The sequence below is a fragment of the Ambystoma mexicanum genome, chromosome 1p (assembly GCF_040938575.1).
Source record: "Ambystoma mexicanum isolate Mex_15411 chromosome 1p, UKY_AmexF1_1, whole genome shotgun sequence".
NCBI classification, from domain to species: domain Eukaryota; kingdom Metazoa; phylum Chordata; class Amphibia; order Caudata; family Ambystomatidae; genus Ambystoma; species Ambystoma mexicanum.
In genome coordinates, this window is record NC_090921.1 from 714,514,142 (window position 1) to 714,537,381 (window position 23,240).

General features: G+C 44.4%; 1 protein-coding gene across 1 annotated transcript in view; it reads right to left on the reverse strand.

The window, feature by feature from the left end:
• Positions 1-1,422: 1,422 nt before the first annotated feature.
• Positions 1,423-23,240, reverse strand: part of SLC50A1 (solute carrier family 50 member 1) — a 129,750-nt gene continuing 107,932 nt past the window's right edge. Inside the window, exon 6 of the mRNA XM_069650148.1 lies at positions 1,423-5,776. Coding sequence (XP_069506249.1) covers positions 5,672-5,776 — 105 coding nt within the window. The 3' untranslated portion in view covers positions 1,423-5,671. The remainder of the gene's footprint in view (positions 5,777-23,240) is intronic.

Genomic DNA, 23,240 nt, shown 5'->3' on the forward strand with positions numbered 1-23,240 from the left:
TACGAGCTTCCTCCACTGACGTCAGTAGCTCAGATTTGGGGTGGCATCTCCATTACTCTAGGATTAACATAATTTCTGGGTCCAGTTTCCCCTAAACATTACAATCCAGAGTATCCTTCAGCACGTAGGAGTGGCAGAATGGATTTTTGCAGACTTCTATCACATCTTTTCCAGGATGGGAAGATTAGGACCAACTGAAATAAAACTCTTGGAGTGATAGAACGAGAGCAATTGTGCTACTTTCAATGTGGGAATTGGACAATACATAAACCATTAAAGGAGGGAATCACACAAGCTCTGACAGACTTTGAAAAGCTTATTTTTCCAGTGTCATCTATAAAAGGTTCGAAGTATCCATTAGTGCTCAAAATGCGGGGCAAGCTTTTCACATGGTATTGAGATGGTACTTAACCCACCCCTCCAAACCCCCGCCACCTCCTGCATACTAAACACATTTTTAGAAATGAATTGGGGTTCTGTTGGTGTTTCTATGGGGGCCGGTGTTGTGGAGGACCAGGCACTTACACCCATATCTGGTAGACGTGCCCTAAACTGAAAACATACCAGAGTGACATGTTAAATATAGTTTGAGCTATTTCAGGAGTAGCGTGAGACTTACCTTCCATCATATAGAATGCTCATATTTCCTCTACGAACCATTGAGAAAGCAAACTGATAGGTAAAGCCCTTCTTATGGCAAAGAGCACGATTCCTTCTCACCGAAAAATCTTATATCCCCATGATGGATGATTAGCTTGGGAAAATTGGTAATCGCTCAATATATTTGAAAATGCCATACTTCACATGATGTTTCCACATTTCTTTTTTTTGTTCTACCAATTTCATTTTTTTTAATAATCCCTGGAAACATTTTGAAATACATCAAGTCTTCAAATAGGAACTACTATGCTTTGAGCTTCAGCCTTGATGCATTTTGGTTTGCACTTGTAACGTTCCTTTTTCAATTGACATGCTAGAGAATTTCGAAATTGTTTAAATGTGGCCATTTATATGTGAGTGACAAAAGCCTGAGCGTAATTTTCTAGTATGGGTTGAAACTGCAGAATGGGGTAAGAGGAAAGGGTAAGAATTGTTCTTTCCACGCAGTTTTTCTGACTGCATATTTGTTCTTTGTATACTAACATTTTAATTTAAGAAACATTTTGATTTAGAACACCAAAGTTAGTCACTACTAGGAGCATTTTGCAGTCTGTCATGACTTAGTGGCTGGATTATTTTAGCAATCCTCATCAGACATTGCTGTGGTTATCCTTAGTTGCCAGGATCGCAAGGTGTGACCTCAGTTTTTAGTGTCATTTAGTTTTACCAAAACGGCTGGCTTATCATTTTGTCAATGTTTGGAGCTTAGCCTTTTCTGGTTCAAGTTTACAAAACCACACAACATAAATAATAAAACCCAAATTCATAACAAACATATATATTTTATTATCAAGGCACTTATAAAATAGGAAGACACCAATCTGGTATATAGGCCACACCCATTACACACATATAAGAAAGGCATTTAATCAGATGGAAGAAGATCAGGAATGTATCTGCCACTTTGCCTGTTACCCCTAACATTCTATCCTGGGGTATCAGCAAGGTGAGGGGCAACTGGACGGAGATGATCTTTTACAATCTCAAGTTAGTATTTCACTAGTTTGGCCATAGACATCTAGGTAACAACATTGTGGAAAATGATAGGCCTGGAAACAAGATCTATGAATGATGGAAGAAGCAGCTCATTGCAGCTCGGATGCTCTTAAAACTAGGAGAGAGTGCACCAATGGTAGTATAGGCACATAGTGTCAAGGCCTGCTGCCTGCCAAAAGAGAACTGCTAGTAGACATATATGGGGTTATGTTGATGCAGATCTCTTGAAATAGGCCTTCTTACACATTTCTGTGCGTTATGTTAACCACATCCTGATGAGACAGGGGCAACTTTTATAAATGGCCTAGCTTAAAAATGTCCATCCTTCCAATGCTGGTCCAAAGGTCTGTATAAATCTGCTTCTCCCCCATATTGATGGAATTGTAGTGATGTTCTGTCAATCGTCGCAGAAAAACATTATCAATGGATCTGTGTGGTTTCATCCCCACAATTTTTAAAGTAGAATGTTTGGTCATGGCAACTTCAACATCGCCACCTAATTGTTTTCTTTTTCCTTAGGTTGGGCAATCCGATGCATATCCCACCTTCTCAACCAACCCCTTATTCACATTGTCTCATCTTTACATACCACTCCAATCTATATTATCTTGTGGCAAACAAATTGCAACAACCCACAGGATCACAATGAAAATTGTGGAGTGTAACCACAGCAGACCCCTCTGAAGCACATAGACGTGAGTAAGTGTGTCAGTAACTGACACTAGACTAAGCTCGGCCCACTGAAAGCATAGTTCCCCATCCATTGACATGGATGGCACCCGTGCCCTGTGAGCAGCCAACAAACTATACACGGAATCGCTATTGAGAGCTCTAATGTGCTTCCAATGAGCAGATGATTTTTTGGATGCTTGACCGATGCATGAACAATTAAATGCTAAGTGCCGATTCCTGCACATGGATGTGCACAATGACCCATGCTTGCAAAGGCATGTGTGCAAGTATCGACACCAGTACCAACGTCTCCTCCTGATGGATGGACACATGCATTAAGGTCTGCAATTACATTTCCACATACACCAATCCCTCCTAATAGATGTGCATATATGGGCCAATGCCTATGAGTGAACGCCTACCAGCATTAATGCCGGAATTTAAATATATGCTATTACCAATGCATATGAAACGAATTTGCGCAAGTACCGATGCATTAAAAGGATGCGCCCACCTCCTCGTTAACATTAATGGCACAGGTCGCCTGCAGAGCTTGTAGGCAGCCCCTACAGTAACCTAATACACAAACATAGAGCAGCAAGTGATGCAAGAAACTCCAAACAGACCGTGAGAGCACAGTTAGACATGTCTCAGTCCAAGGCGGACTTTGCCCATGGTTACCAAACGCTGCTGTCAGAAAGCCTACCCAGATGCGCATGCTGGCACATGCTACCTCCTACTGTTGACTGTGGCCACGTGTTGATATAATTGTGGCAGATGCAGGTCTGTTCCTTTGCTTCTGGGATTCAATGGCACACTTGCCAATCCGGATTTAAAGATGCAGAGGGTCAGCAGACATCCCTGGCCCTGCGTGGTGTACTTCCCGTACAGGGGGCTGCTGTTTGTATAGCTTGCTGCAGGAGTTCCCTGGCTTCCTCCCCTGTTTCCTGGCTTTGGCTCAGAAACGTGGTCCTCAGCAGAAACATCCACGCTGTCTCCCTTTCCTCTCCGACCAAAACAGCAACAACGCCCACCCACACTGTCAGCAGCTGGGTTGGTGTGCCAGACTGGAACAGCCTTTCCCAGGTGGGGGCATCTCAATCTCCAGGGAGAGACCTGGCTAAGCATACATCCCTTGTGGGAAAATAGAGCACAGAATCTGCCTGCTTCACATGTGAGAAGGTGGTTTTCCCCCCAAGTCTGCAATGATGTCAGAGTGCTCTACGTTTTCCCAGTGCCAGACTGAACCGTTTTTTCAGTGTAATCGCTCACCAAATGTACCCTCCTGCTGGCGCGCACCTATATCCAAGCCAAGCCATCCTCATTTGAGCACCCTCTTTGGCAGGTGATTTGCCAACGTTCTCGAGCACATGGGAGGGAGCTGTTGCCAGAGAAAGCGGGAGAAAGACATTTCCCCATAGAATTGCATTTGAGATTTTCTTATTTTAGGCAGGATTACGTATAAAAATATATATTTTAATCAAAAAATTCGGGTCTCCCCCCCTATACCCCTAAATCGGGAGGGTTGGCATGTATGGATGATAGCCCCCAAAATGTTTCCTGCAGGCATTGTGCATGTTCCTGCACCACTGCACAATTGGTACTCACCACTTGGTCGAACTTAAATTGGTTGAATTTCTTTCAACCACATTCTTTACCCTGAATCGGTAGATTGCCGGCTTGCATTAGGTATACAGAAGGGGTGGGCGGAGAGCAGAGTTGAAGGGGGCTGCAGGGTAGTCTCCCCACACATTCTGAGCTAAAACATTCACTACAATTGTTTTTTCCATTTTACTTTCGAGAAAAGCAATTCGGTGTTCCAACAAAGAACAGTAAAAGTAGCTGCACGGACACCTTGTAGCATTCTTCGTGCCCTCTCTTCTCCGATCGCCAACAGTCCTTTTAACAGTGAGCTACAGCAGCTCATAGAGGAGTGTGGAGAGGTCCCCGACCACATGGTACCTCAGAAAGGTTGTTAGGTACATGGCACAATCAGTTCAATGGTCTTCCTCCGATTTCTTTTGTAGGCAGGATTGCTTCTTGCAAAGTGTTCCCCTCTCTCTAGGTTCCCTCCATATTAAGCGATCACTCATGCCCACCTATCAATTTCACATTAAAACTGGAATGAAAAAGGAATGTCCACTCGGCTCTGCTAAGGGCCTGCGTATGGATGGTCTGGCAACTAAGCAAGGCATGGCTTTAGATATGTAAAATGCTTTTACTCTGTTCAGAGGCAAAAAAGGATCCATTCAACCGGCACACTCAACTGCCCATATGTACAAAATCTTCTTTGGTGGTGTCTGCTTATGTGAGCGAAATATCAAGGTCAAGGAGAAGGCAGCAGGATAAGTGACCAGTGAAACACTATTGAGCATTTGGTGGCAGGAAGAAGTGATCCTGGAGTCATGGGGAAAGCTGGACACGCTCCGTTTACCAATAACGGACATATATGAAGAGTGGATAGGCCTGGATGGACGTATCCTCGATGAAAATATTGGTTTACATTTGCAGTGGTTTTGAAAGGAGTAAGACTTTAAGAAACCCGCGATTTGGCACAGGTTGTGGTACTGAACAAAATCACCCAATTTCGATCGCAATTTATGGAGGGAGACAAAACATTTAGGCACATTTGAACACTACATACAGTGACCTATTTCACTTTCCTCCAGCTACAGGGCATAGAAAGTGTCCCCACAGGCAACCATCGGGGAGTCCTTTGGGAAACTGGGCAGTTTCTGAGCAGACTACTGTCCTGGAGTAGTATTGATGACTGTGGTCAGTCGTCGTATGTACAACTGCCTGGCATGTGCCGACACAAACAGGGTCTAAAAGAGACTTTTAGAGGTTCAGAGCTGTCAGTGCATTTCCCGCTTTCCAGTCAACATCCGAGCACTTGTACTCGTCCAATCGTCCAATCATCACATTTCAGATGCCCCAGGCCTACTGCCCTTAGAGAAAGGACGGCTTTGCCCTATGTCAAACTGACAGACCTTCCAACCGGACCACCACCTAATTCTTCTAATAAGCCACTACTATTTGGAGAGATTTAGCAGTGCAAACCGTGGCTCTCAGGATATGTGCCAGTGAGAACAAAGCACACAGAAGTCTCACTGCACAAACAGAAGCACTATACAACGCACTGCCAAAGAGTAAACCTGCACCTGCCTTTTTTGTCCTTTATCTTTGGTATTATGAACTCAGTGGCATTAAGAGGGCAATGGCAGACCACCACCAACTTTGCTACTTCCAATACCAGGCTGCTGCTATTCACAACCCGTACTATTTCTCAGAGCAGCAATGAAAAGGTGGATGCTAGAGGCCCGGTTACGCTGCTGGTGGTCTCTTAGGCCTGCACCTGCCTGTACGAGTAGACATCCTTTTCCGGGGGGTACTGCCAGAACAGCCAGAACCGTAGGACACTCGTCAATATTCCTGGGACGTTTGGGACCTGCAAGGAAAAGAAATACAGTCAGTGTTAGGCCAAAGCGTGAGGATATATGTCTTTGACCCTGTCAAATTGTAAGGAGACACAGGCATGTATTATACCGCACATGTGATACATTTGGGGTAAACAAATATGGTACTGTTTTGTAGTCCTAGTTTCTATGGATGGCATATTAACTGGAAAAGGCCGATTGCCTTTGGGAATGAGTGTCAAAGAAGCATCACACTAGGAAAGGCATCCAATATCTAGCGTGCGTGCGTACATGCATATAATGATCTTTACCAAGCACTAGCCTACTTCGTTCCTTTGCTTCTGACCAGAAAAAGTGTGTTCGACGACCAGAAATCACCGAAAATTATAACGATTAGTAAGTAACTGAAAAATCAGGGACATTAATCCAATTAATGCCAACATTACCAAGATATATCATATGTATAAGGGGGCACTGGCCAATATATGCATCTGAGCAATAAATACAATGTCCGACCTATCAGTGGACACAGGTTCAACTGTGTGAAATATTAGAGGGCTCAGTACAACACTTGCCCAAACTATCAGGTGTGACAATTTCATATATGTCTGTCCCATCAGTAAACAGATCTAGCAGAGATTGCAGGTAATATAGGTGTGAACAATCCCTAAATATCAGACCCATCAGGTACTGTTGCTCAATAAATATCTGAATAATCAAGTTATTTGTGATCTCAGGTGCTTAAATGTCTGCACTATTCCAGTCTTCAAATGTTATGGACTCTCACCTGTTCCAGGGTGACGGTCTGTCATGATGGACTGCCTAATATCTGGCCCCAGACTAAACTACCTAAGTGGCCTGGGCTTAGTCAGCTGAGAGCTTCTCAATAGAATCTTGCTAAGTTTGGGATTGTGTTGAGACCAGTAATGGCTGTTCTTTTTCTTGTTCCCTTTCTCAGGTCAATCCACTCATTCCCACTATCAGATTTTGCTCAAATGTAACAATACCTTGAGATCTTCGATCGCCAGCCACTTGGTCCATGCTCACATTGTTGAACACCTCTGCACCCTTTCCTTTCCTTTAAGGGTGGAAATGCCCTGTCCGTCTCCGCCATGCACACATCATTTTACAAAATGTTTTCTCCGTTTTTCTACTTAAAATAAGAAGCAATGTGCTGTCTTTTGCTTTACGACCTCTCTGCAGTGCATGATGAGCTGTATGTTTCCATTCTGGTTAACAAAATAGAGGGCCAAAGCATCAGAATGCGATATGGGAAAGTGCACCTCTTTCCTAATTGCCTTGTGCTCACAAGAACCAGGCCTGTCTCACACGGGCACTGTGGCTTCGGTGGCAACACATAGGTCATGTCTGGCTCCTCTATTATTCAATTTGTTCAACCAACCTGTCAGGGTGCATATTTCCCCAGCTATATCACGGAACAAGGGGATATTCCCGAGCTGACTGAGTACTTCATATATTTCGCAATTTATGCATCAGGCTAACATCAGGACTCAACCAATTGAGCATTCTCAATTGAATGCGTCAGAATGATCGTAAGATTACACGTTTGTTTTTTGCCCTGCAAAAGGGTTCAGAAAGCAAGTAAACAATATCCACCCTTTAAAATTATTCATCATTACATTCCTGTTTAATCGAAAAAGTGAAAACAATTGGGGTCAAATTCAAATCTCGTGCTTCCTTTGAGTCTCCCTTAAATTAAATCATTCTATTGTACTAGCATTCTCCAAGTCTCGTAAGAAGGATCAGTCCTCTTATATTTGTCATCATATGGTAACTATGAGCATTCCACTATTGATAATAAAATGATGTGTTCAGACTAATATGTAAATGGTTATTTCTCTGCTGGTTTGGCACACTAAACTAAAACGTGATTGTACACCCTCCCAAGTGGGCACTAAACCATAGAACAACTTATTTTTCCCAGGATCATTCTCAGTAAAGGGACTCTCACAATGTTGCCAAATGTTGAATTGCTTGGGGTTTCATCCTAAATTAGTATCTGTAATCTAGGTGTGAACCACTTGCTCTCTGTACCTAGAGAGACACTGCACCTCAGTTGCATCAATCTTATGAGGCCCAACCAGGCTGAAACACATGTCTGGGGTTGGTGTTGGTACTCTTGTTCAGAGCTGAATTACCTGGATTTTGAACCTGTACTGTCCCTGGGGGTTATCCAGACTGATTTTCAAATGGATATTACTCTCTGGTATGTGTGGTGGTAAGCAATGAGGAGTCTGACCAAACAGTGGCATAATGGTTCTTAGAATAAAGAAACCTATCTATCCCTACCTAGAGGTGGTTTCCCTACCTCAGACAAACTAAAACTCGGGCAGTCATGAAGTCTGTGTAGTCCAAATTATAAAATCACTGTCCTAGTCCAAACACTCTACCACTGATCTAAGAAAAATAGTTATTTCTAATACCCAGGAGACGGACTCCATTCTCCAGGGTTTGAGCCTCTCAAGGTGCAGCTTTTTCAAGCTTGGGAATTGTTCCAAAGTTCACATACAAAGGAGAGGTTCCAAAGTTTACGACAAAAAGAAAGTTCCACGATTTCCAGGTGGGGCTAAGAGAATGACTCCCTTCTCCTAGTATTCGCCCAAGTTCTTTGTAGGCCTTTTCTATGCTATCTTATCTTCAATTTCTTTAACAAATCTTGTGGTTCCCTCTAAGGGCTTCTTCCGCTCTCTACTTTCTTTAACTTGCCCCCACCGGGATGATGAAGAGGCTTCTCGAGTCCTCTTTGACAGTGTATGGTCCCGATTTGAGTGATTGGTTAATATAGGTGGGACACAGGATTAAGTGGTTTGGGGAAGATGATGAATGAGGAGGTTTGGATGGGCAATTCACCACCAGGACCCCTTTCTTTAATCAGCAGTCATCCCGCCACCCACTCCTGCACCATGCCCACCTACCACTCGCAGAAAGAGTGCCAAGAAGCTAGGGTGATCGGTGTGCAATGTGGAGTATGATAGCTTCTGATTTCAGAGATCGGTGTGCAACTTCCAGTCACAGGTTTGAATCCTTGCAGAGTTGACTTATCCCACCAGCCTTCTGTGGTAATTAAATTAAGAACCATTAGATTGGGTTATAATTGCACTGGCAAGTGGGGGGGATTACTGATGCAGACCAATGGACTCAGAAGGGCCCATGGTCAGATTGTGTAAATCTCCCACAGATATATAGTCAACAGGAGCACTGCTGCAAATCCACAAACACATTAATCACGTGTGGTCCACCTTTCCCTCCTTGTACTCTTCTTACTTTTTAACAGTGATCAGAATATTCTGATTGCCAGCTTTTGATACTGAAGATTTTAATATCGTAAGGTCCAGACTGTTATCAGTGGCCCGAGTATCTGATGAGGCACTAATTTGATTTACTGCCTTTCTGACCGACCGTGTTGAACAGGTCAAAGTCAGTTCATATCTGTCTGACCCCCTACCTGCCACTTGTGGAGTTCCCCAGGGTTCTTCTCCGTCGCCGCTGTTATTTAATTTGTAAGTTCGTCCATTGCTTGACATCTTCTCTCAATTTCATCTCTGTTGTCACTCCTATGCTGACGACACCGAGATCTACATCAGGCTAAAACATCCTCTGGAGGTGCTGGATTGAATCATGTCTTGTGCTGACAAAATCAAAAAGTGGATGTTGGAGAATAAACTCCAACTAAATCCGCTAAAAACAGAGATCATTGTTTTTGGTTCAAAAACTAAAGTGGCAAAGTTTTAAAAACTATTCCCTGCCCCTCCTTATTTGGAACTCCAACTAAATACACTCAGAAAGTCAAAAACCTAGGCTGCATTTGGCAGTTCAGTCTGAGTTGCAATTTGCAGGTTAATCAAAGTCAGTTTACTTTCAGCTTAAACTATTAAAAACACTATTGCATCTTATTTTGAAGAAAGATCGTCGGATAGTGGTGGGAACATTAGTCAATGCCAGGATAGATTACTGCAATGCCCCCTGGGCTGGCATTCCCAAATACCAACTTCAGAGACTGCAAGTAGCCCAAAATTCCGCAATCCGATTGATTTTCAATCTACCCAGAAGAACCACCATCTCTCCCTTTTGAAGGAACCTTCATTGGCTCCCGATACAACAAAGGATTGTGTTTAAGATCCTATGCATGGTCTTTAGAAGTCTTCATGATTTGGCCCCAGCTTATCTATCATCCAAGATTACTACCAATTGCCCCAACCGCTTGCTACGATCTGTTGGACAAAGTTTATTGGCGGTTCCCTCTTCTAGAACCTCTACATGGGTGACAGGCGTTTTTCCGTTATTGGCTGCTGAACATTGAACTCACTTCCAGATAGGTTACGACAAATTCAGTCATTGAGCATGTTCAGAAAATAATTGAAGACCTACTTGTTCCTGTAACCTATTCTTTAGCAAGTTCTTCCATTTTTGTATGACTTGTGCTTAACGATCATCTGTGTCCAGATGCAGGCATCTGCCGGGTCCCCACAGGGTATGCGCCTTATAAATGTACAAATCAAATCATTCAATCCTTCCAATTGTATACATAGTAATGCACCATATTATTCTATCACGTTGTTGTACATTCTTCTGTTGCTTTACAGCTAGGTTCTGACTACAAAAAAGGCAGCATGTACTATAATAATTATTACAGAGCAGGATTATTGCATTATAATACACAATGTGTTTAAAATAAACATTTCTCATTCACTCTTTGTAACACATTGTGACCTGCACACTCACTGCAGCTGTACATGCTGTATATAGAAACACTGAATCAGCTCCTCCGAATCAATGACAATTAATTTGCCCTGAAAACCCATTGACAAACACACTATGCAAGCCGACAAAATGTCACTCTACGATGAGGAGTCCATCGGCTTAGCAATTCAGATCCATCACCAAGCACAGGTATTCTAAGCACCACAAAAACCAATGAAAATACAAACTGTGTCCCTTTGATTTGTGTGCACATGCTGGTGCCCCAGAGTGAGACAAAGTTGTAAACTGAGATGTAGCATGTAGCGTTCTAGTACATTTTTGGTTTTTTACTTTGTTGAATAATTCTATGTTGTGCTCTTTGGGCTCTGATCCTCAGAGCCAGACAGTGACAATTCATGAGGTGCACACCCAGAAGCCATCAGCGTCTCTAGGCTCAGGGTTTACATTATCCATCCTTTATTCCCCAGGCGAATTTGGCCCCCTCGCAGGGTATAAGAGAGTACATGTTGTATTTGAATTTGTTTAGCCGGGCCATTTCCACAAGAATCACAGAGAATCGAACAGTAAAGAGAATATTCCCTAAACTGTCTGCTATTTAATAGCTTCAATGTTGTTTTCTAAAAGTAAATTACAATGTGGTAATTCACTTCGACAACATTACTTCAATTGACCTTAATTCTTTTTCGATTTGTTCTGCCGCTACCGCGCCTCATACCCTGTACCATTAAAATAATATATATATATATATATATACATATATATATATATATATGGATACATTACTCACTGTAATCATATTTCTGATGCTTGTATCTGCTTAGATTCACATGCTATGCATAGGCAGACAGAGTATTACATTATTTGTTTCTTAAAACTCTAAAAGGGAAGTTGACAGGGCGTGTCAGTAATACTAACCCTAGCGTGACGTCCACTGTACCCATGGTCCTTCACGCGTCGAGGTCCCTCAGATTGTTTTGTTTCTGACATGAGGTAGCATAAAGTGTAGCATGAGTACAGATGTAATAAAGCAGATAAGAAGCGATAAAGCCAGAAAAAACATCTATGCACCTTCAAATCCAAGAGGGGAGGAAGAGTGGGCGCATGTGAATCTAGGCAGATGCAAGCATCAGAAATATGATTACGGTGAGTAATGTATCCCTCCGGAGACTTGTGGATCTGTTGAGAGCACATGCTATGCATTGACGAGCAAGCAGTATATGGAGAAGGAGGTGGGTTGTGAGAAGGTACGGCAGCAAATAGATGTTTTAGCACCGCTTGTCCCACCTGTGAATCTGCTTTAGAATGTGTGTCAATGCAGTAATGCTTAGTAAAGGTATGTATTGAACTCCATGTAGCTGCTTTGTAAATGGCATTTAGAGGGACTTTGCAATAAAAACCAAAATAGCTCCTGTACCTCTGGAAGAATGAGCTCTTGGTGTGAAAGGCAGGGTTTTCTTAGATAGGGAGTAGCAGAGCTGTATGCATTTCACTATCCATCTGGAGATGGTGCTCTTTGAAATGTGATCACCCTCCCTGCCAGGTGCTATGGAAACAAACAGTTGATCTATTCTTCTTAGCTGTTTTGTTTTGTTAAACAGTACAAAACTGCCCTCCTTACATCGACTGTATGGAGGTTTTTCTCAGCTGAGTTTGATGGATTTTGAAAGAAAGCGGGTAGTTCAATGGATTGTTTAACATGGAACTTGGATATGTATTTAGGTGAAAACCTAGGGTGTGTCACTTTCTCCTTGTGGATAACAAAGAAAGGGTCTTACACTGACAATCCTTGTAGGTCACTAACCGGTCTTATTGAGGTGATGGCTACAAGGAAAGCGGTCTTGTATGTTAGGTGTTTGATGCTGGATTGGTGCATAGGCTCGAAGGGTGGACCCATGAGCTTCGAGAGTACAACATTAAGATCCCAACCTGGAGGCGGGTTGGAATTGAAGGGGGTTAAAGTCTCTTTACTTCCTCCATGCAAGCCTTAACAGGGACTTTCCACCAGTATACCTTGTTCTGTGAAGTGGTACACGTAGACAGAGCCGCTACATGAACCTTGATGGAGTTATATACTTGGCCAGAGTCTAGCTAGTGGAGCATGTAGTAAAGAATGTGTGATGGGGTACATTCAATAGGATTCAAATCTTTTGATCAGCATCATATTACAAATATGTTCCATGTATTGAAGTAGCAGTGCCTGGTGTTAGGTTTGCATGTCTCCTTGAGGATATCCATATACCTGAGGTAATTTTAAGTGTCAAAACTCTAGGACTTCAGGAGCCAGGCTGCCAAGTTCATAGATTGGTGATGTGGGTGGAGTCTTGTCCCCCCGTGCTGGGATAGCATGTTGTAGGGGAGGTTGATCGGTTTGCACATCGCCAGTCTGAGCAGATGTGTAAACCAAGGTTGTCTCGCCCACATAGGAGCAACCAGGATTAGAGTAGCTTGTTCCTTGTGAATCTAGTGCACTATCCTGCTTAGGAGTGGCATTGGTAAAAAAGCGTAAGCACATTTTCCTGACCAGCTCATCCATAGGGGGTTCCCCTTGGATCTGGGTTGCGGAAGCCTGGATGCAAAGTCTGGGCATTGTGTGTTTAGGTTTGTGGCGAACAAGTCTAAAGGAGGATATAACCTCACAGGGAGAAGACTTTGTCTAGAATTCCTCTGTTCAGTTGCCACTCGTGTTCCTCGGGTAGAGAATTTCTGCTTAGAGTGTCTGCCAGAGGATTGAGTTCCCCTGGAACATGTTGAGACACTAGGAATATGGGATGTGCCCATTTCCAAATCTTTTGGCATAGCCTGGACAGATTTGGAGAGTGTGTTCGTCCCTGCTTATTTATGTAAAACATGGCAGTGGTGCTGTCTGTGAGGACTTGCACCGTTTGACACGTAAAATGCAGCTGAAAAGCTTGTAGTTCCAAAAGGTTGACGTGGTTCTGGGCTGTGATCTGTGTCCACAGGCCATGCGCTGTGTGGTGTAGGTAATGGGCTCCCCATCTGAAGAGTGAGGCATCTGTTGTAAGAATCGCTTGGACTAGAGAATTGTGAAAGGATTTTCCTTTGACCACCAGTGAAGTGCTTGTACTAGGGTCAGCTAAACAACCACTAGATCATCCCACTGACCGCTTGCCTGAGACCATTGTTTCGCTATCCACTCCTGCATTGGGCACATGCGCACCGGGCGTGTGGAACTAGGTAAATGCATGACACCATCATCCCGAGCAGGCGCATTGCTTTGTGTACAGTTATTTGGTGACCGGCAAGATAATTAAGTATTTGCATCAGTATGGTTTGAACTCTTTTATTTGAGGGGAAGAATAGCCCCTCTCTCCTCTTTATGATAGCTCCCAAGAACTGCTTGGTTTGGCTTGGGACGAGGCTTGATTTTTTTCTCATTGATTGAAAACCCCAGTTGGAACAGAAGGTTGATTGTTCTTTGGGTATTCTGCTTGCAAATTTGAGGCAATTCCTGTTATCAGCCAGTCGTCCAGATAAGTGTACACTGGGATTGATTCTGTGCTTAAGTGCGCTGCCACTATCGGGAATACCTTGGTGAATACCATTGGAGCTGAGGCTATGCCGAAGTGTAGCACCTTGAACTGGTAGCGTTGATTTGCTATTTTGAAGCACAGGAATGTTCTGTGCGCTCAGAACATTGAAATATCAAAGTATGCATCTTTTATATCCAATGTTGCCATGTAGTCCCCTCGTTTTAGCAGTGTGATTACTTCTTGTTGCGTTGTCATACAGAACTTTTGTGGCTTGACATATGTGTTTGCAGGATGCAGGTCTAGGACAGGGCGCATTGTAAGGTCTGTCTTTGGCACAAGGAAGTACAATGAATAGATACCCTTGTTTACCTGGTTTGCCGGGACGATTTCTATATTCCAGGAGTGCTTTGACCTCTTCTAGCAGAATGCGTTATTCTTCCTGCGTTGTTTGTCTCTGTCTTGGCGGGTGGTTGGATGGTCTCTGTATGGGTTCTATACAATAGCCCTCCTCCACAGTGGATAGTACCCACTTGTCTGATGTGATCCGCTCCTATGCATGAGTAAATTGACAAATGCGATCTTGTACTGGAGCGGCATGGAAGAGGCCTGGAGCGGGTCGTCATTGCTTTGGGGGGGTGGAGACTCTGCCTCTACTCCTAGACCTTCTGTGTTCCCTTTGAAAATGTTGCTGGGAGGACTGTCCCTTTGAGGAACCCGAAGATGACGTTTGTCCACCTTGACTACAGTTAGAGGAGCAGTAAGAATTCTGTCCTCGAAATCGGCGCACAAAGAGTTTGTTAGTTAGCTGTCCCAGTGTCATACTCTTCTTAAGCACTTTTCAGGGCGTCCTCGACTGCTTTCCCAAATAAGGCATTTGGTTCAATTGGCATATTGAATAGGGTGGCTTGAGTTTCCAGCTTAAAGCCGGATTGCCTTAAGCATGCATGGCACTTAATAAGAGTACCCTTTGCTACTATATGGCCACATTTTCCGCTGCGCCCAGATTATTTTTCAGGATGCAGTTGGCCGCCTGCTTACCCTATGCCACTGTGTTCAGGAGCTGTGATTTAAAAGGCTATGGGACGGACTTTATTTGTTGTAGCATCTTGTCCCATTTATGTCAGTTGTAACTCGCCAAGATAGTGGTGTTATTAGCTATTCTTACTTCGTATGCAGTAGAGAAAGCTACTTTCCTACCAAGTGTATATATCTTTTTGCTCTCCTTATCTGGAAGGGCTTCAGCAGAGGCTTAGGGAGGGCCCGCCCCGCCCTTTTTCATGTGGTAGTTCTGACAAGAAAGCCATCCTTTAATTGACCCCCGATGTATAAGAGGATGGAGGGGGCTGACCTGAAAATGTTTTCAATATATATGAATGCGCCTATGGATAGACTGCAGGAGTGGTATAAACTGCGCTGCAGAATTTTTATCCCCAAGGATGTCTCCTACAAAGTCTTTGTCCACTTGTGCCTCTTGTGCATCGATCCTGAAATGCTCAGCAGCCTTTAGTAGGAGCTCATTATACTGCAGCTGATTATCCACAGGGGAGTCAGCCACGGGTTGGTCATGGTAGTCCGGAGATTGTATGATGTAGACGTCATCGTCGTCAACATAATACTGGTCCGTGTCATATAGGTCGCCTTGGTCTCCTATTGACCCAGGATCTTGAGGGCCTGAAGTGTCAATGTAATAGAGATTTTGGGAAGTGACCTGGGAAGTGCTTGGCTGGGCGGTGTCTAGTTGTGGTCTTTTGGCAGCAGGTTGGTCTTTAGCTGCCTCCCCTTGTGAGGGCCCTTGGAGGTTGCACAGTTGATCAGGGTGACGATCAAAGAAGTCTACAAAGCATGACATTCTTCGTATTGTTTTGTCAAGTTTTTCAGAGGTCTTTTGGGCGGGCTTGGAAAACCTGTGGGAACAGGGGTAGAGATACTCTCTGATGTAGAGGGTTGTTTATGCTGCATGGCCCCTGAAAGGGTGTCTCTAGAGAGAGGTCTCCTTAGATTTTAAAATAGGGGATTTAGAGAGTAGGGGCGTCAAAGATTTTGAATTTTTCGATGCTTTGGACTTAAGGAGATTATCTGGGACATGTTTTTTAATAAGCTCCCTCATTTTCAAGCTATTGGAAAGGGATGTTAATGTTAATGGACATTTGTACCGCGCACTATCACCACCGGAGTGGTCCCCTGGTGCTCTGGCAGCTCTGAAAGAGGAGGGGAGGTTGAGTTAGCGGAAGGAAGCAGGAAAAGTACAAGAGAGCAGTGATGTGCTATTGGCGGCCTCAGATCGGTGGGTCCGTTGGCTGGGCCTGGGGCGTTTGTGGCCGGTAGTAGTCGTGTACTGTTTTGCGAGTCTATGTTTGTTTTTTGTTTTGTTGTTGCAATGTAGTGAAGTTTGTGCGGTTTGTTGTGCTGTAGCTTTTGGTTGTGTTTGGTTTGGAGTTTGAGGGGTGTATGCAGAAGGGGAAATTGTTAGTAGGGTTGGTTAGTTTACGTCTCTATCCTGAATTGAGGCGCTCGGCTTGCGTAGTCTCCCCTGATGCGGCTCTGTCCTGATCGGGTCCGACTGGCATACAAGGTTCCTTACTCCTATGGTCCCACCTCTAACATGCTCCTCATAGCCCCCCTTATCCTCCCTTCATACTCCTGTGGCCAGTGCACCTGCCAATGTCAACATCTTAGTTAGTGAGGTGATTGCCAATATCTCGACAATTCCACAACACTGTGGTACCTGGCGGCAACTAAGCCTTTCGACGCACGCTCGCCGGTACCCAAGGGTTTGTCAGGTTTATTCGCGGTGTCGGGAACAGACTTCGACGTCTGTTTTGGGGACCTGTCATTTGGCAAACGCGATGGCCCAGAGGACATGGATTTTTTGGATATTTCCCTCGACACCGTGTGTGGCTTAATGGTCGACGAAGTGGTCCACTGTCGGCCGTGGGGGGTGTGCTTTGTGTGGCGTGCACTGTGGGTCCCTGAGCCACTGTGTGTCGGGTCCGTAGCAGAACTGCCGGCCTGCCTGACAGTGTTGGGGGCTCACACGAAGGAAACCGTCAGGTCCTGATCGCCCTCAGCATCACTTAGGGCGCCGACGCTGCCATCGCTCGACGCTCCCGCCACGTCCATAGCGGGTTCGGCCTGCATGGCGTGATAGGCTCAGCGCTTAGTCTTACGGCCCTTTAGTGTATTGGGCTGAAAAAGTTTGCAAAACTTGCAATGTTTTTTGGGGTGGTACCTGGGGAGACAGAGCACACCTTGTATGAGTCCTTCCAGGAAAATGTACTGTTACAGGAAGGGCAACATTTAAAGGGTGTGTTTACCATAATACGGAAAGGTGGCAACCGGGCCATGGAAAAGGAAGAATAGGGAAATAGGCATTCTCTAAAAGAAAGAAATTTAAGAGCTCCCCCCACTCTCCCTACTGGGAAGGGTTCAGGCCCAAGTATGCCGCAGTCAAAATTCGTTGAGACGGTCCAAGTAGTCGTCGCCGACAATGAATCTTATGGTGGTAAGGCCGTCGAAAGAATAGAAAGAAATCTAACTTTTAAAACTTGTATAATTAAAGACATTACCCAGAAAGAAGGAACTCCGCAACTTGCGTCCGATGTCCGAAAAAAAAAACAATCTGAGGGACCTCGACGCGTGAAGGACCATGGGTACAGTGTACGTCACACTAGGGATACTATTACTGACATGCCCTGTCAACGTCCCTTAATGTGATACTCTGCGACTATCACTAGATGTCGGCCTATGCATAGCATGTGATCTAAGCAGATCCACAAGCCTCAGAAATGTATATATATATATATATATATATATATACATATATATATATATCCCAATCAAAGTAATTTTGTCAAAGTAAATTATATAGTACCATATAATAGAGGTATTATTGCAGTGGGCAGGAGCCAGAGGTGTTGGATGAAGCAAGAACATATACCATGAACAGTGACTGACCATGCAGTGGACAAAGAGGAATATTTACAGTGAGTGCAAGGCTGAGTTGGGGGATGTGTTGGGATAGGACGAGTGCCCCTTCCAGGTGTAGGAGATATGTTTTGAAGGCTGCCTTCAATGCATGAATGCTGGTAAAACCTATGATAACAAGGGTAGCAAGATCAAGTGGCGGCAAGTGTTGTGAAGTGGTTTGCCACAATGAAAAGGTAAGTTCATAACTCTTTCCTTTATTCATCGAGAATATACTCAATAGCATGGGGCTTGGTGTGTTTGCCATTTCTTTTCTTTTTTCCCCAACTTCGCCCCCTTTATTCTCCTTAAAGGCTTCATATCATGAAACCATCCACACAGACGACGGTTGACCGGCCAGGTATATCCTCAGGGGCTGTCTTTTGCTTCTGTAGGCATCCTGTGTTGTCTAGCAGCCAAGACAGCGCACTCACCGGTGGCTACTGGATACTATCACTGAGTCCTGTGTTGGCAAGCACCAGCTGTTTCTCCTGGCTGGCTCGCCCCCTCATTCCGGGGTGCCTTCCTCAAACGTTTTTTTCACTCTGTCCACAATGCAGCCTCTGGACAGCTGCTTGATGCTGCTGTGGCCCATGTTGCCAGGCAACCACTGTGTCTCTAGCGGCTTGCAACCACATTTCAAGGTGCTTTCCTCGAGTGTCCCTGTGAGGAATTCGACCATCCGTATGGTGGGCATGTGCTCGCCTGGGCTTTTTGAAATGTTTAATTAAAATTGAATGATGGTAGACCAACCTCAGGAAAACGTGTGGGGCTAATCCACACACATTTTCCGATGTTCACACCATGACAAACACATAGAGATGTGTACTCTGCGTAGACAGCCTACAGGCACAATTTGCCCCGTCATATTTAGTTGGAATGTGACAGCCAGGAGTACACAATGTCATCTACAGGAAAGGGAGGGCCAGTATTCCCCATGCAATTGCCTGCTTGATTAACTAACAAAGGCCCCATGGATCCGCCCTGCTCTTTTGTTATGCCCTGCATCTGGGGGCAGCAATTAACATACCAATAGAGGGTACTTGGGGCCTGGCTGCAGAGGTTAACAAAGGCAGCAGGAAACCTAACAACCTTTCATGTGTAACTGTGTTAACCTGAAGCCAGCTCCCGCCCTTAGTATCAAGAGCAGTGAACGGTCATGTCTGGGCCTGTTTACAGTAAGCCACCCCGCTAGGGGCACCCCATTCATAAGGTACGAGAATGTGGTTCGCAGGAGCCCGAGAGTCTGGTCTCACCATAGCTTCAAGGGAGAAGTGCCACTCGAATCAGGAACCAGAGAGAGATCCATTAACCAGAGAGACCCTTTGATCAAAAACAGATAGGAAGATGGGTGGGACTTAGTATCACAAGGGAGTGTGCCCAGAGCTCTTTCTGACGAAAGAAGTATTCCACCATTTTATTTCTGGGGCACACCTTGTTTCCTGTTTTCACCCCTTTACCTTTCCTGTTGCAAAGCACTATGACCTCACACATACAGGAGATTGTTGGTAGGGACCCCAGGATTGGTTCACCAATCATTGTGGCCCACTTGGCTCTAAAAGAGGGCAGAGCCCCTCTTTTGGCAGATCATCTGAAGACTTCACTTGAAGTAACAAAGAAGAACTCAACCTTGTACCATGGCTGAAGATACAGGCTGCTCAAAATGCAGGTGTTCAACTCGCTTGCAAATTACCCAGAGTCTCCCAAATCTCCCTCGCTAGACATAGCCTTCAATGGCTTCTTATACAAAATGTTGTGTCTGGTATATAAGTGTGTCCACGGACTGGCCCATCCTACCTTATTCTTAGAATTCAACCATATCAACCCACACAACCCCTTTTCTTTTTTTATATTCACTGATTGATTGTTCCAACGAGTCGCTGCTCAACTAGAGGTGACAGATGCTTCTCAGCGAAAGACCCAAAGATGTGCAACAACATTCCTCTCTCCCTCTACACCTTGGTCTCACTAGACATTTTCCGGAAATATCCAAAACCTTTCCTCTTTTCTAACCTGTGACTATTGAGCATTGAAAATAGTACAGAATACTGACTGGAGCTTGTAAAAGCATGTTTTGTTTATCATGTTTCATCTGTGCTGGTATGTTTAACTTATGCTCATTACAAATCATGAATTCAAATTCAAAACGGCGACTGTCCACAGGAGTGAAGTCTACCTGCTACTCCTCTAAAAATACAGGCACACCATGTCAGATATTTTTTCCCACAATGGACATCTTAAGAAAAAATACTATGCGTCATTGTTAGGCTTTCTTGATGGAATCCACATATCTGTGCAAGCCAAGAAACCCTGTAGGAGAAAGGCAGTATAGTTTGATTGATTATGTCTGGCTTTGGTTGGCCAGTACCCTATGTTTTTGAATGACTCTGATTAGGGCCGGAAAGGCCCATCTCAACCCCTTTCCACTTAAGTTCTGAAGATTGTGCAATAGTCCTCTGAAGAAGTCCTGGAATCAAGCTGCCAAGTACGCAAATTACTGCAGAAGAAGTTACACAGGAACTCGACACAGAAGCTCATTACGAGTTTGCCGGTATCGTTTCCGCCGCCTGATAGATATTACAAGCGACGGAAAGGGCGGTAAATCCCCATTCCATGGATTGCCAGAATTACTGGTAATACCGGTATTTATTTGCTGGTGGGGGCCCGATTTACTGGAAGGTCAGGCTTGGTGGTAAGTCAGTGCCCCAACCAGCAAATGTGTGTTTCCTCAGTCCAAATAAATGCTGGTGCTGGAATTACTGCCAATTTTTCTGCAATTTTTTCGGGACCGGGGAACATGTAATGCCCTTAAAGACTGTGTTGCCCTCTCCTCCTTCGTTCAAGGAAAATCATTTTGAATGCTTGAACTGACCAGGATCCATCGAAAGGTTCCATGTCATAATAACAAATTAAATGATAATGAAAACCTTTTAAACTAATTATAAATAACGAAAAAATATTGATTTGTTTTCTCTTATTAAATTGGGGGGTCTCCCACCAAACTGCCCATTTCCCTAGCTTTATTACCCCACACCAGCCCCCCCACACGTTTTAATCCCTTACCCCACCCCCATATATACTTTTAACAAAACATTAAATATTTATTAATTATTTATTATTCGTTATAAAAAGGTTTTTCTTTTTATAACATATTGCGTTTTCGATAGTTTAACACATACTTTTGTACTACGCAGGTGCACATTTTATATGGATCATTCACTGCTTAAACAATCTGCCAATTCCCTAACATGTACCCCTCTTCCTGCCTAACCGAACATATAACTAGTTACTTGCGCAGTCTATTATAACTTCCCAGGTCTTGCATATGGACCACTTCTTATGTGCTCGCAGTTCTATTATTGTGTGTGGACTTATTTTGTGCCTTTCATCCTAGGCACAGCTTGCTTCTATTTGGATTCAGTTGAGAAGGGAATAGTTTCTTAACTGTAACTCCATTTCTCCAGCAGTGGTATCTTTCATGGATTCACATGCTTGGAATATTCCCCGTCGTCAGGCTGGGAATCCTCTGTAAGTTATATAGACATTTTCCATAGGAAAACTTCAGACACTTTTGTGTCCTATCTACGTCGTTTTGGGCCGCGTACGGCAGCGCCACTGGGACGTAGAGGTATAAATAGCCCCAGCCCCGCGGCTCCATCAGATTTCGGCCCCCAAAGTAGTATGGGGGGATCTCTGGTTTGCATGCATAGGGGAGGCTGGTGGGCGCATGTGAATCCATGAAATATACCAATGCTGGAGAAATGGAGTTACAGGTAAGAAACTATTCCCTTCTCCAGCATTTCATCTTTCATGGATTCACATGCTTAGAATAGATTGTTTAGCAATATCCCCCAACGTTGGAGGTGTGTATGCAAACCAATATCACAATAACCATAATGCATATTTATCATGACAAAACATCACATTATAGTATGTGAACAGTGAAAACACCACACTTAAAAGTACATTAGCCGAAGGATGTGACCCCTTAATTGGGGCTTACCTTATTGAATAGGTGCCGTAGGACTGCACGACCCATCTGTGTATCCTCAGCATGTTGCTGTTCGAGGCAATAATGCCGGGTAAACGTGTGTGGTACCGACCAGGAAGCCACCTGACAGATATCTCCCAGCGGAATTCCGGACCACAATGCCGTCGACGAAGAAGTGGATCTCGTCGAATGGGCCCTTGGACGCTTCTCCAGCGGTTTTCCGGCTTTTGAGTGACAAAAGGAAATAGTAGACGACACCCATCGGGCTAGTCCTTGTTTTGAGATCAGTTTACCTTTAGCCGAAGGGCCATAAGCCACAAATAGTTGTCTCGTGTCTCTGAAGCTTTGAGTGCGATGGAGGTAAAATTTTAAAGCTCTTTTCACGTCCAATGTATGGAGAGTCTTCTCCGCAACCGACGAAGGTGTTGGAAAAAACGTCGGCAGCACTATAGAAGAGTGCTTATGGAACATGGTAGGCACTTTAGGAATGAAATGAGGATTAGTAGCCAACACGACTTTATTATTGAAAAACCTCAAGTACAGTGGATCGATCACTAAAGCTTGTATTTCTGACAGTCGTCGAGCCGAAGTAATAGCCACCAAAAAAGCCAATTTCCACGACAAAAATTTCAATGATGACATCTGCTCAAAAGGGGCCTTCATCAGCGCTGCCAGAACCAGGTTAAGACTCCAGATTGGAGGAAACGTTTTTGTGGGAGGAAAGGTTCGGAACAATCCTTTAAGGAAATGTTTAATCAGCCGGTCACTAAATAACGGAGTTGAATGTCTCTTCCGAGTAAATCTCAAAATGGCAGCCAGATGCACTTTTATGGATGAAATAGACAAGCCTTTTTGAGCTAGGAGTAGCAAGTATGGTAGAAGCTGTTCCGGTGTGATATTAAGCGGGACCAAACCTGGTTGACCTGCGCACCATATGCAGAATCTCTTCCATTTGTATGAATGTGAAGCGTTCGTGGACGGCGCCCTCGCCGCCTGCAAAATGCGACGACAGTCCACTGGAATCTCTAACGTACCAAACTCGGAGAAATCAGGAGCCAGGCTGTCAGACTGAGGCTGTCCGGTCGTGATGCCAAACAACCCCTTTCTCTTGAGACAGAAGGTTCGGGATTTTCTGGAACCTTATTGGTTCTGCCGCTGAAAGATGGAGTAGATCGGAGAACCACACTTGTCTGGCCCAGTACGGGGCCACCAGGATCACCCGACATGGATATCTGTGGATCCATTACAGCGTCCGACGTATGAGTGGAAACGGGGGAAAGGCATACAGAAACTTGTCCGTCCACGGGAAAGAGAACGCTTCTCCTAGTG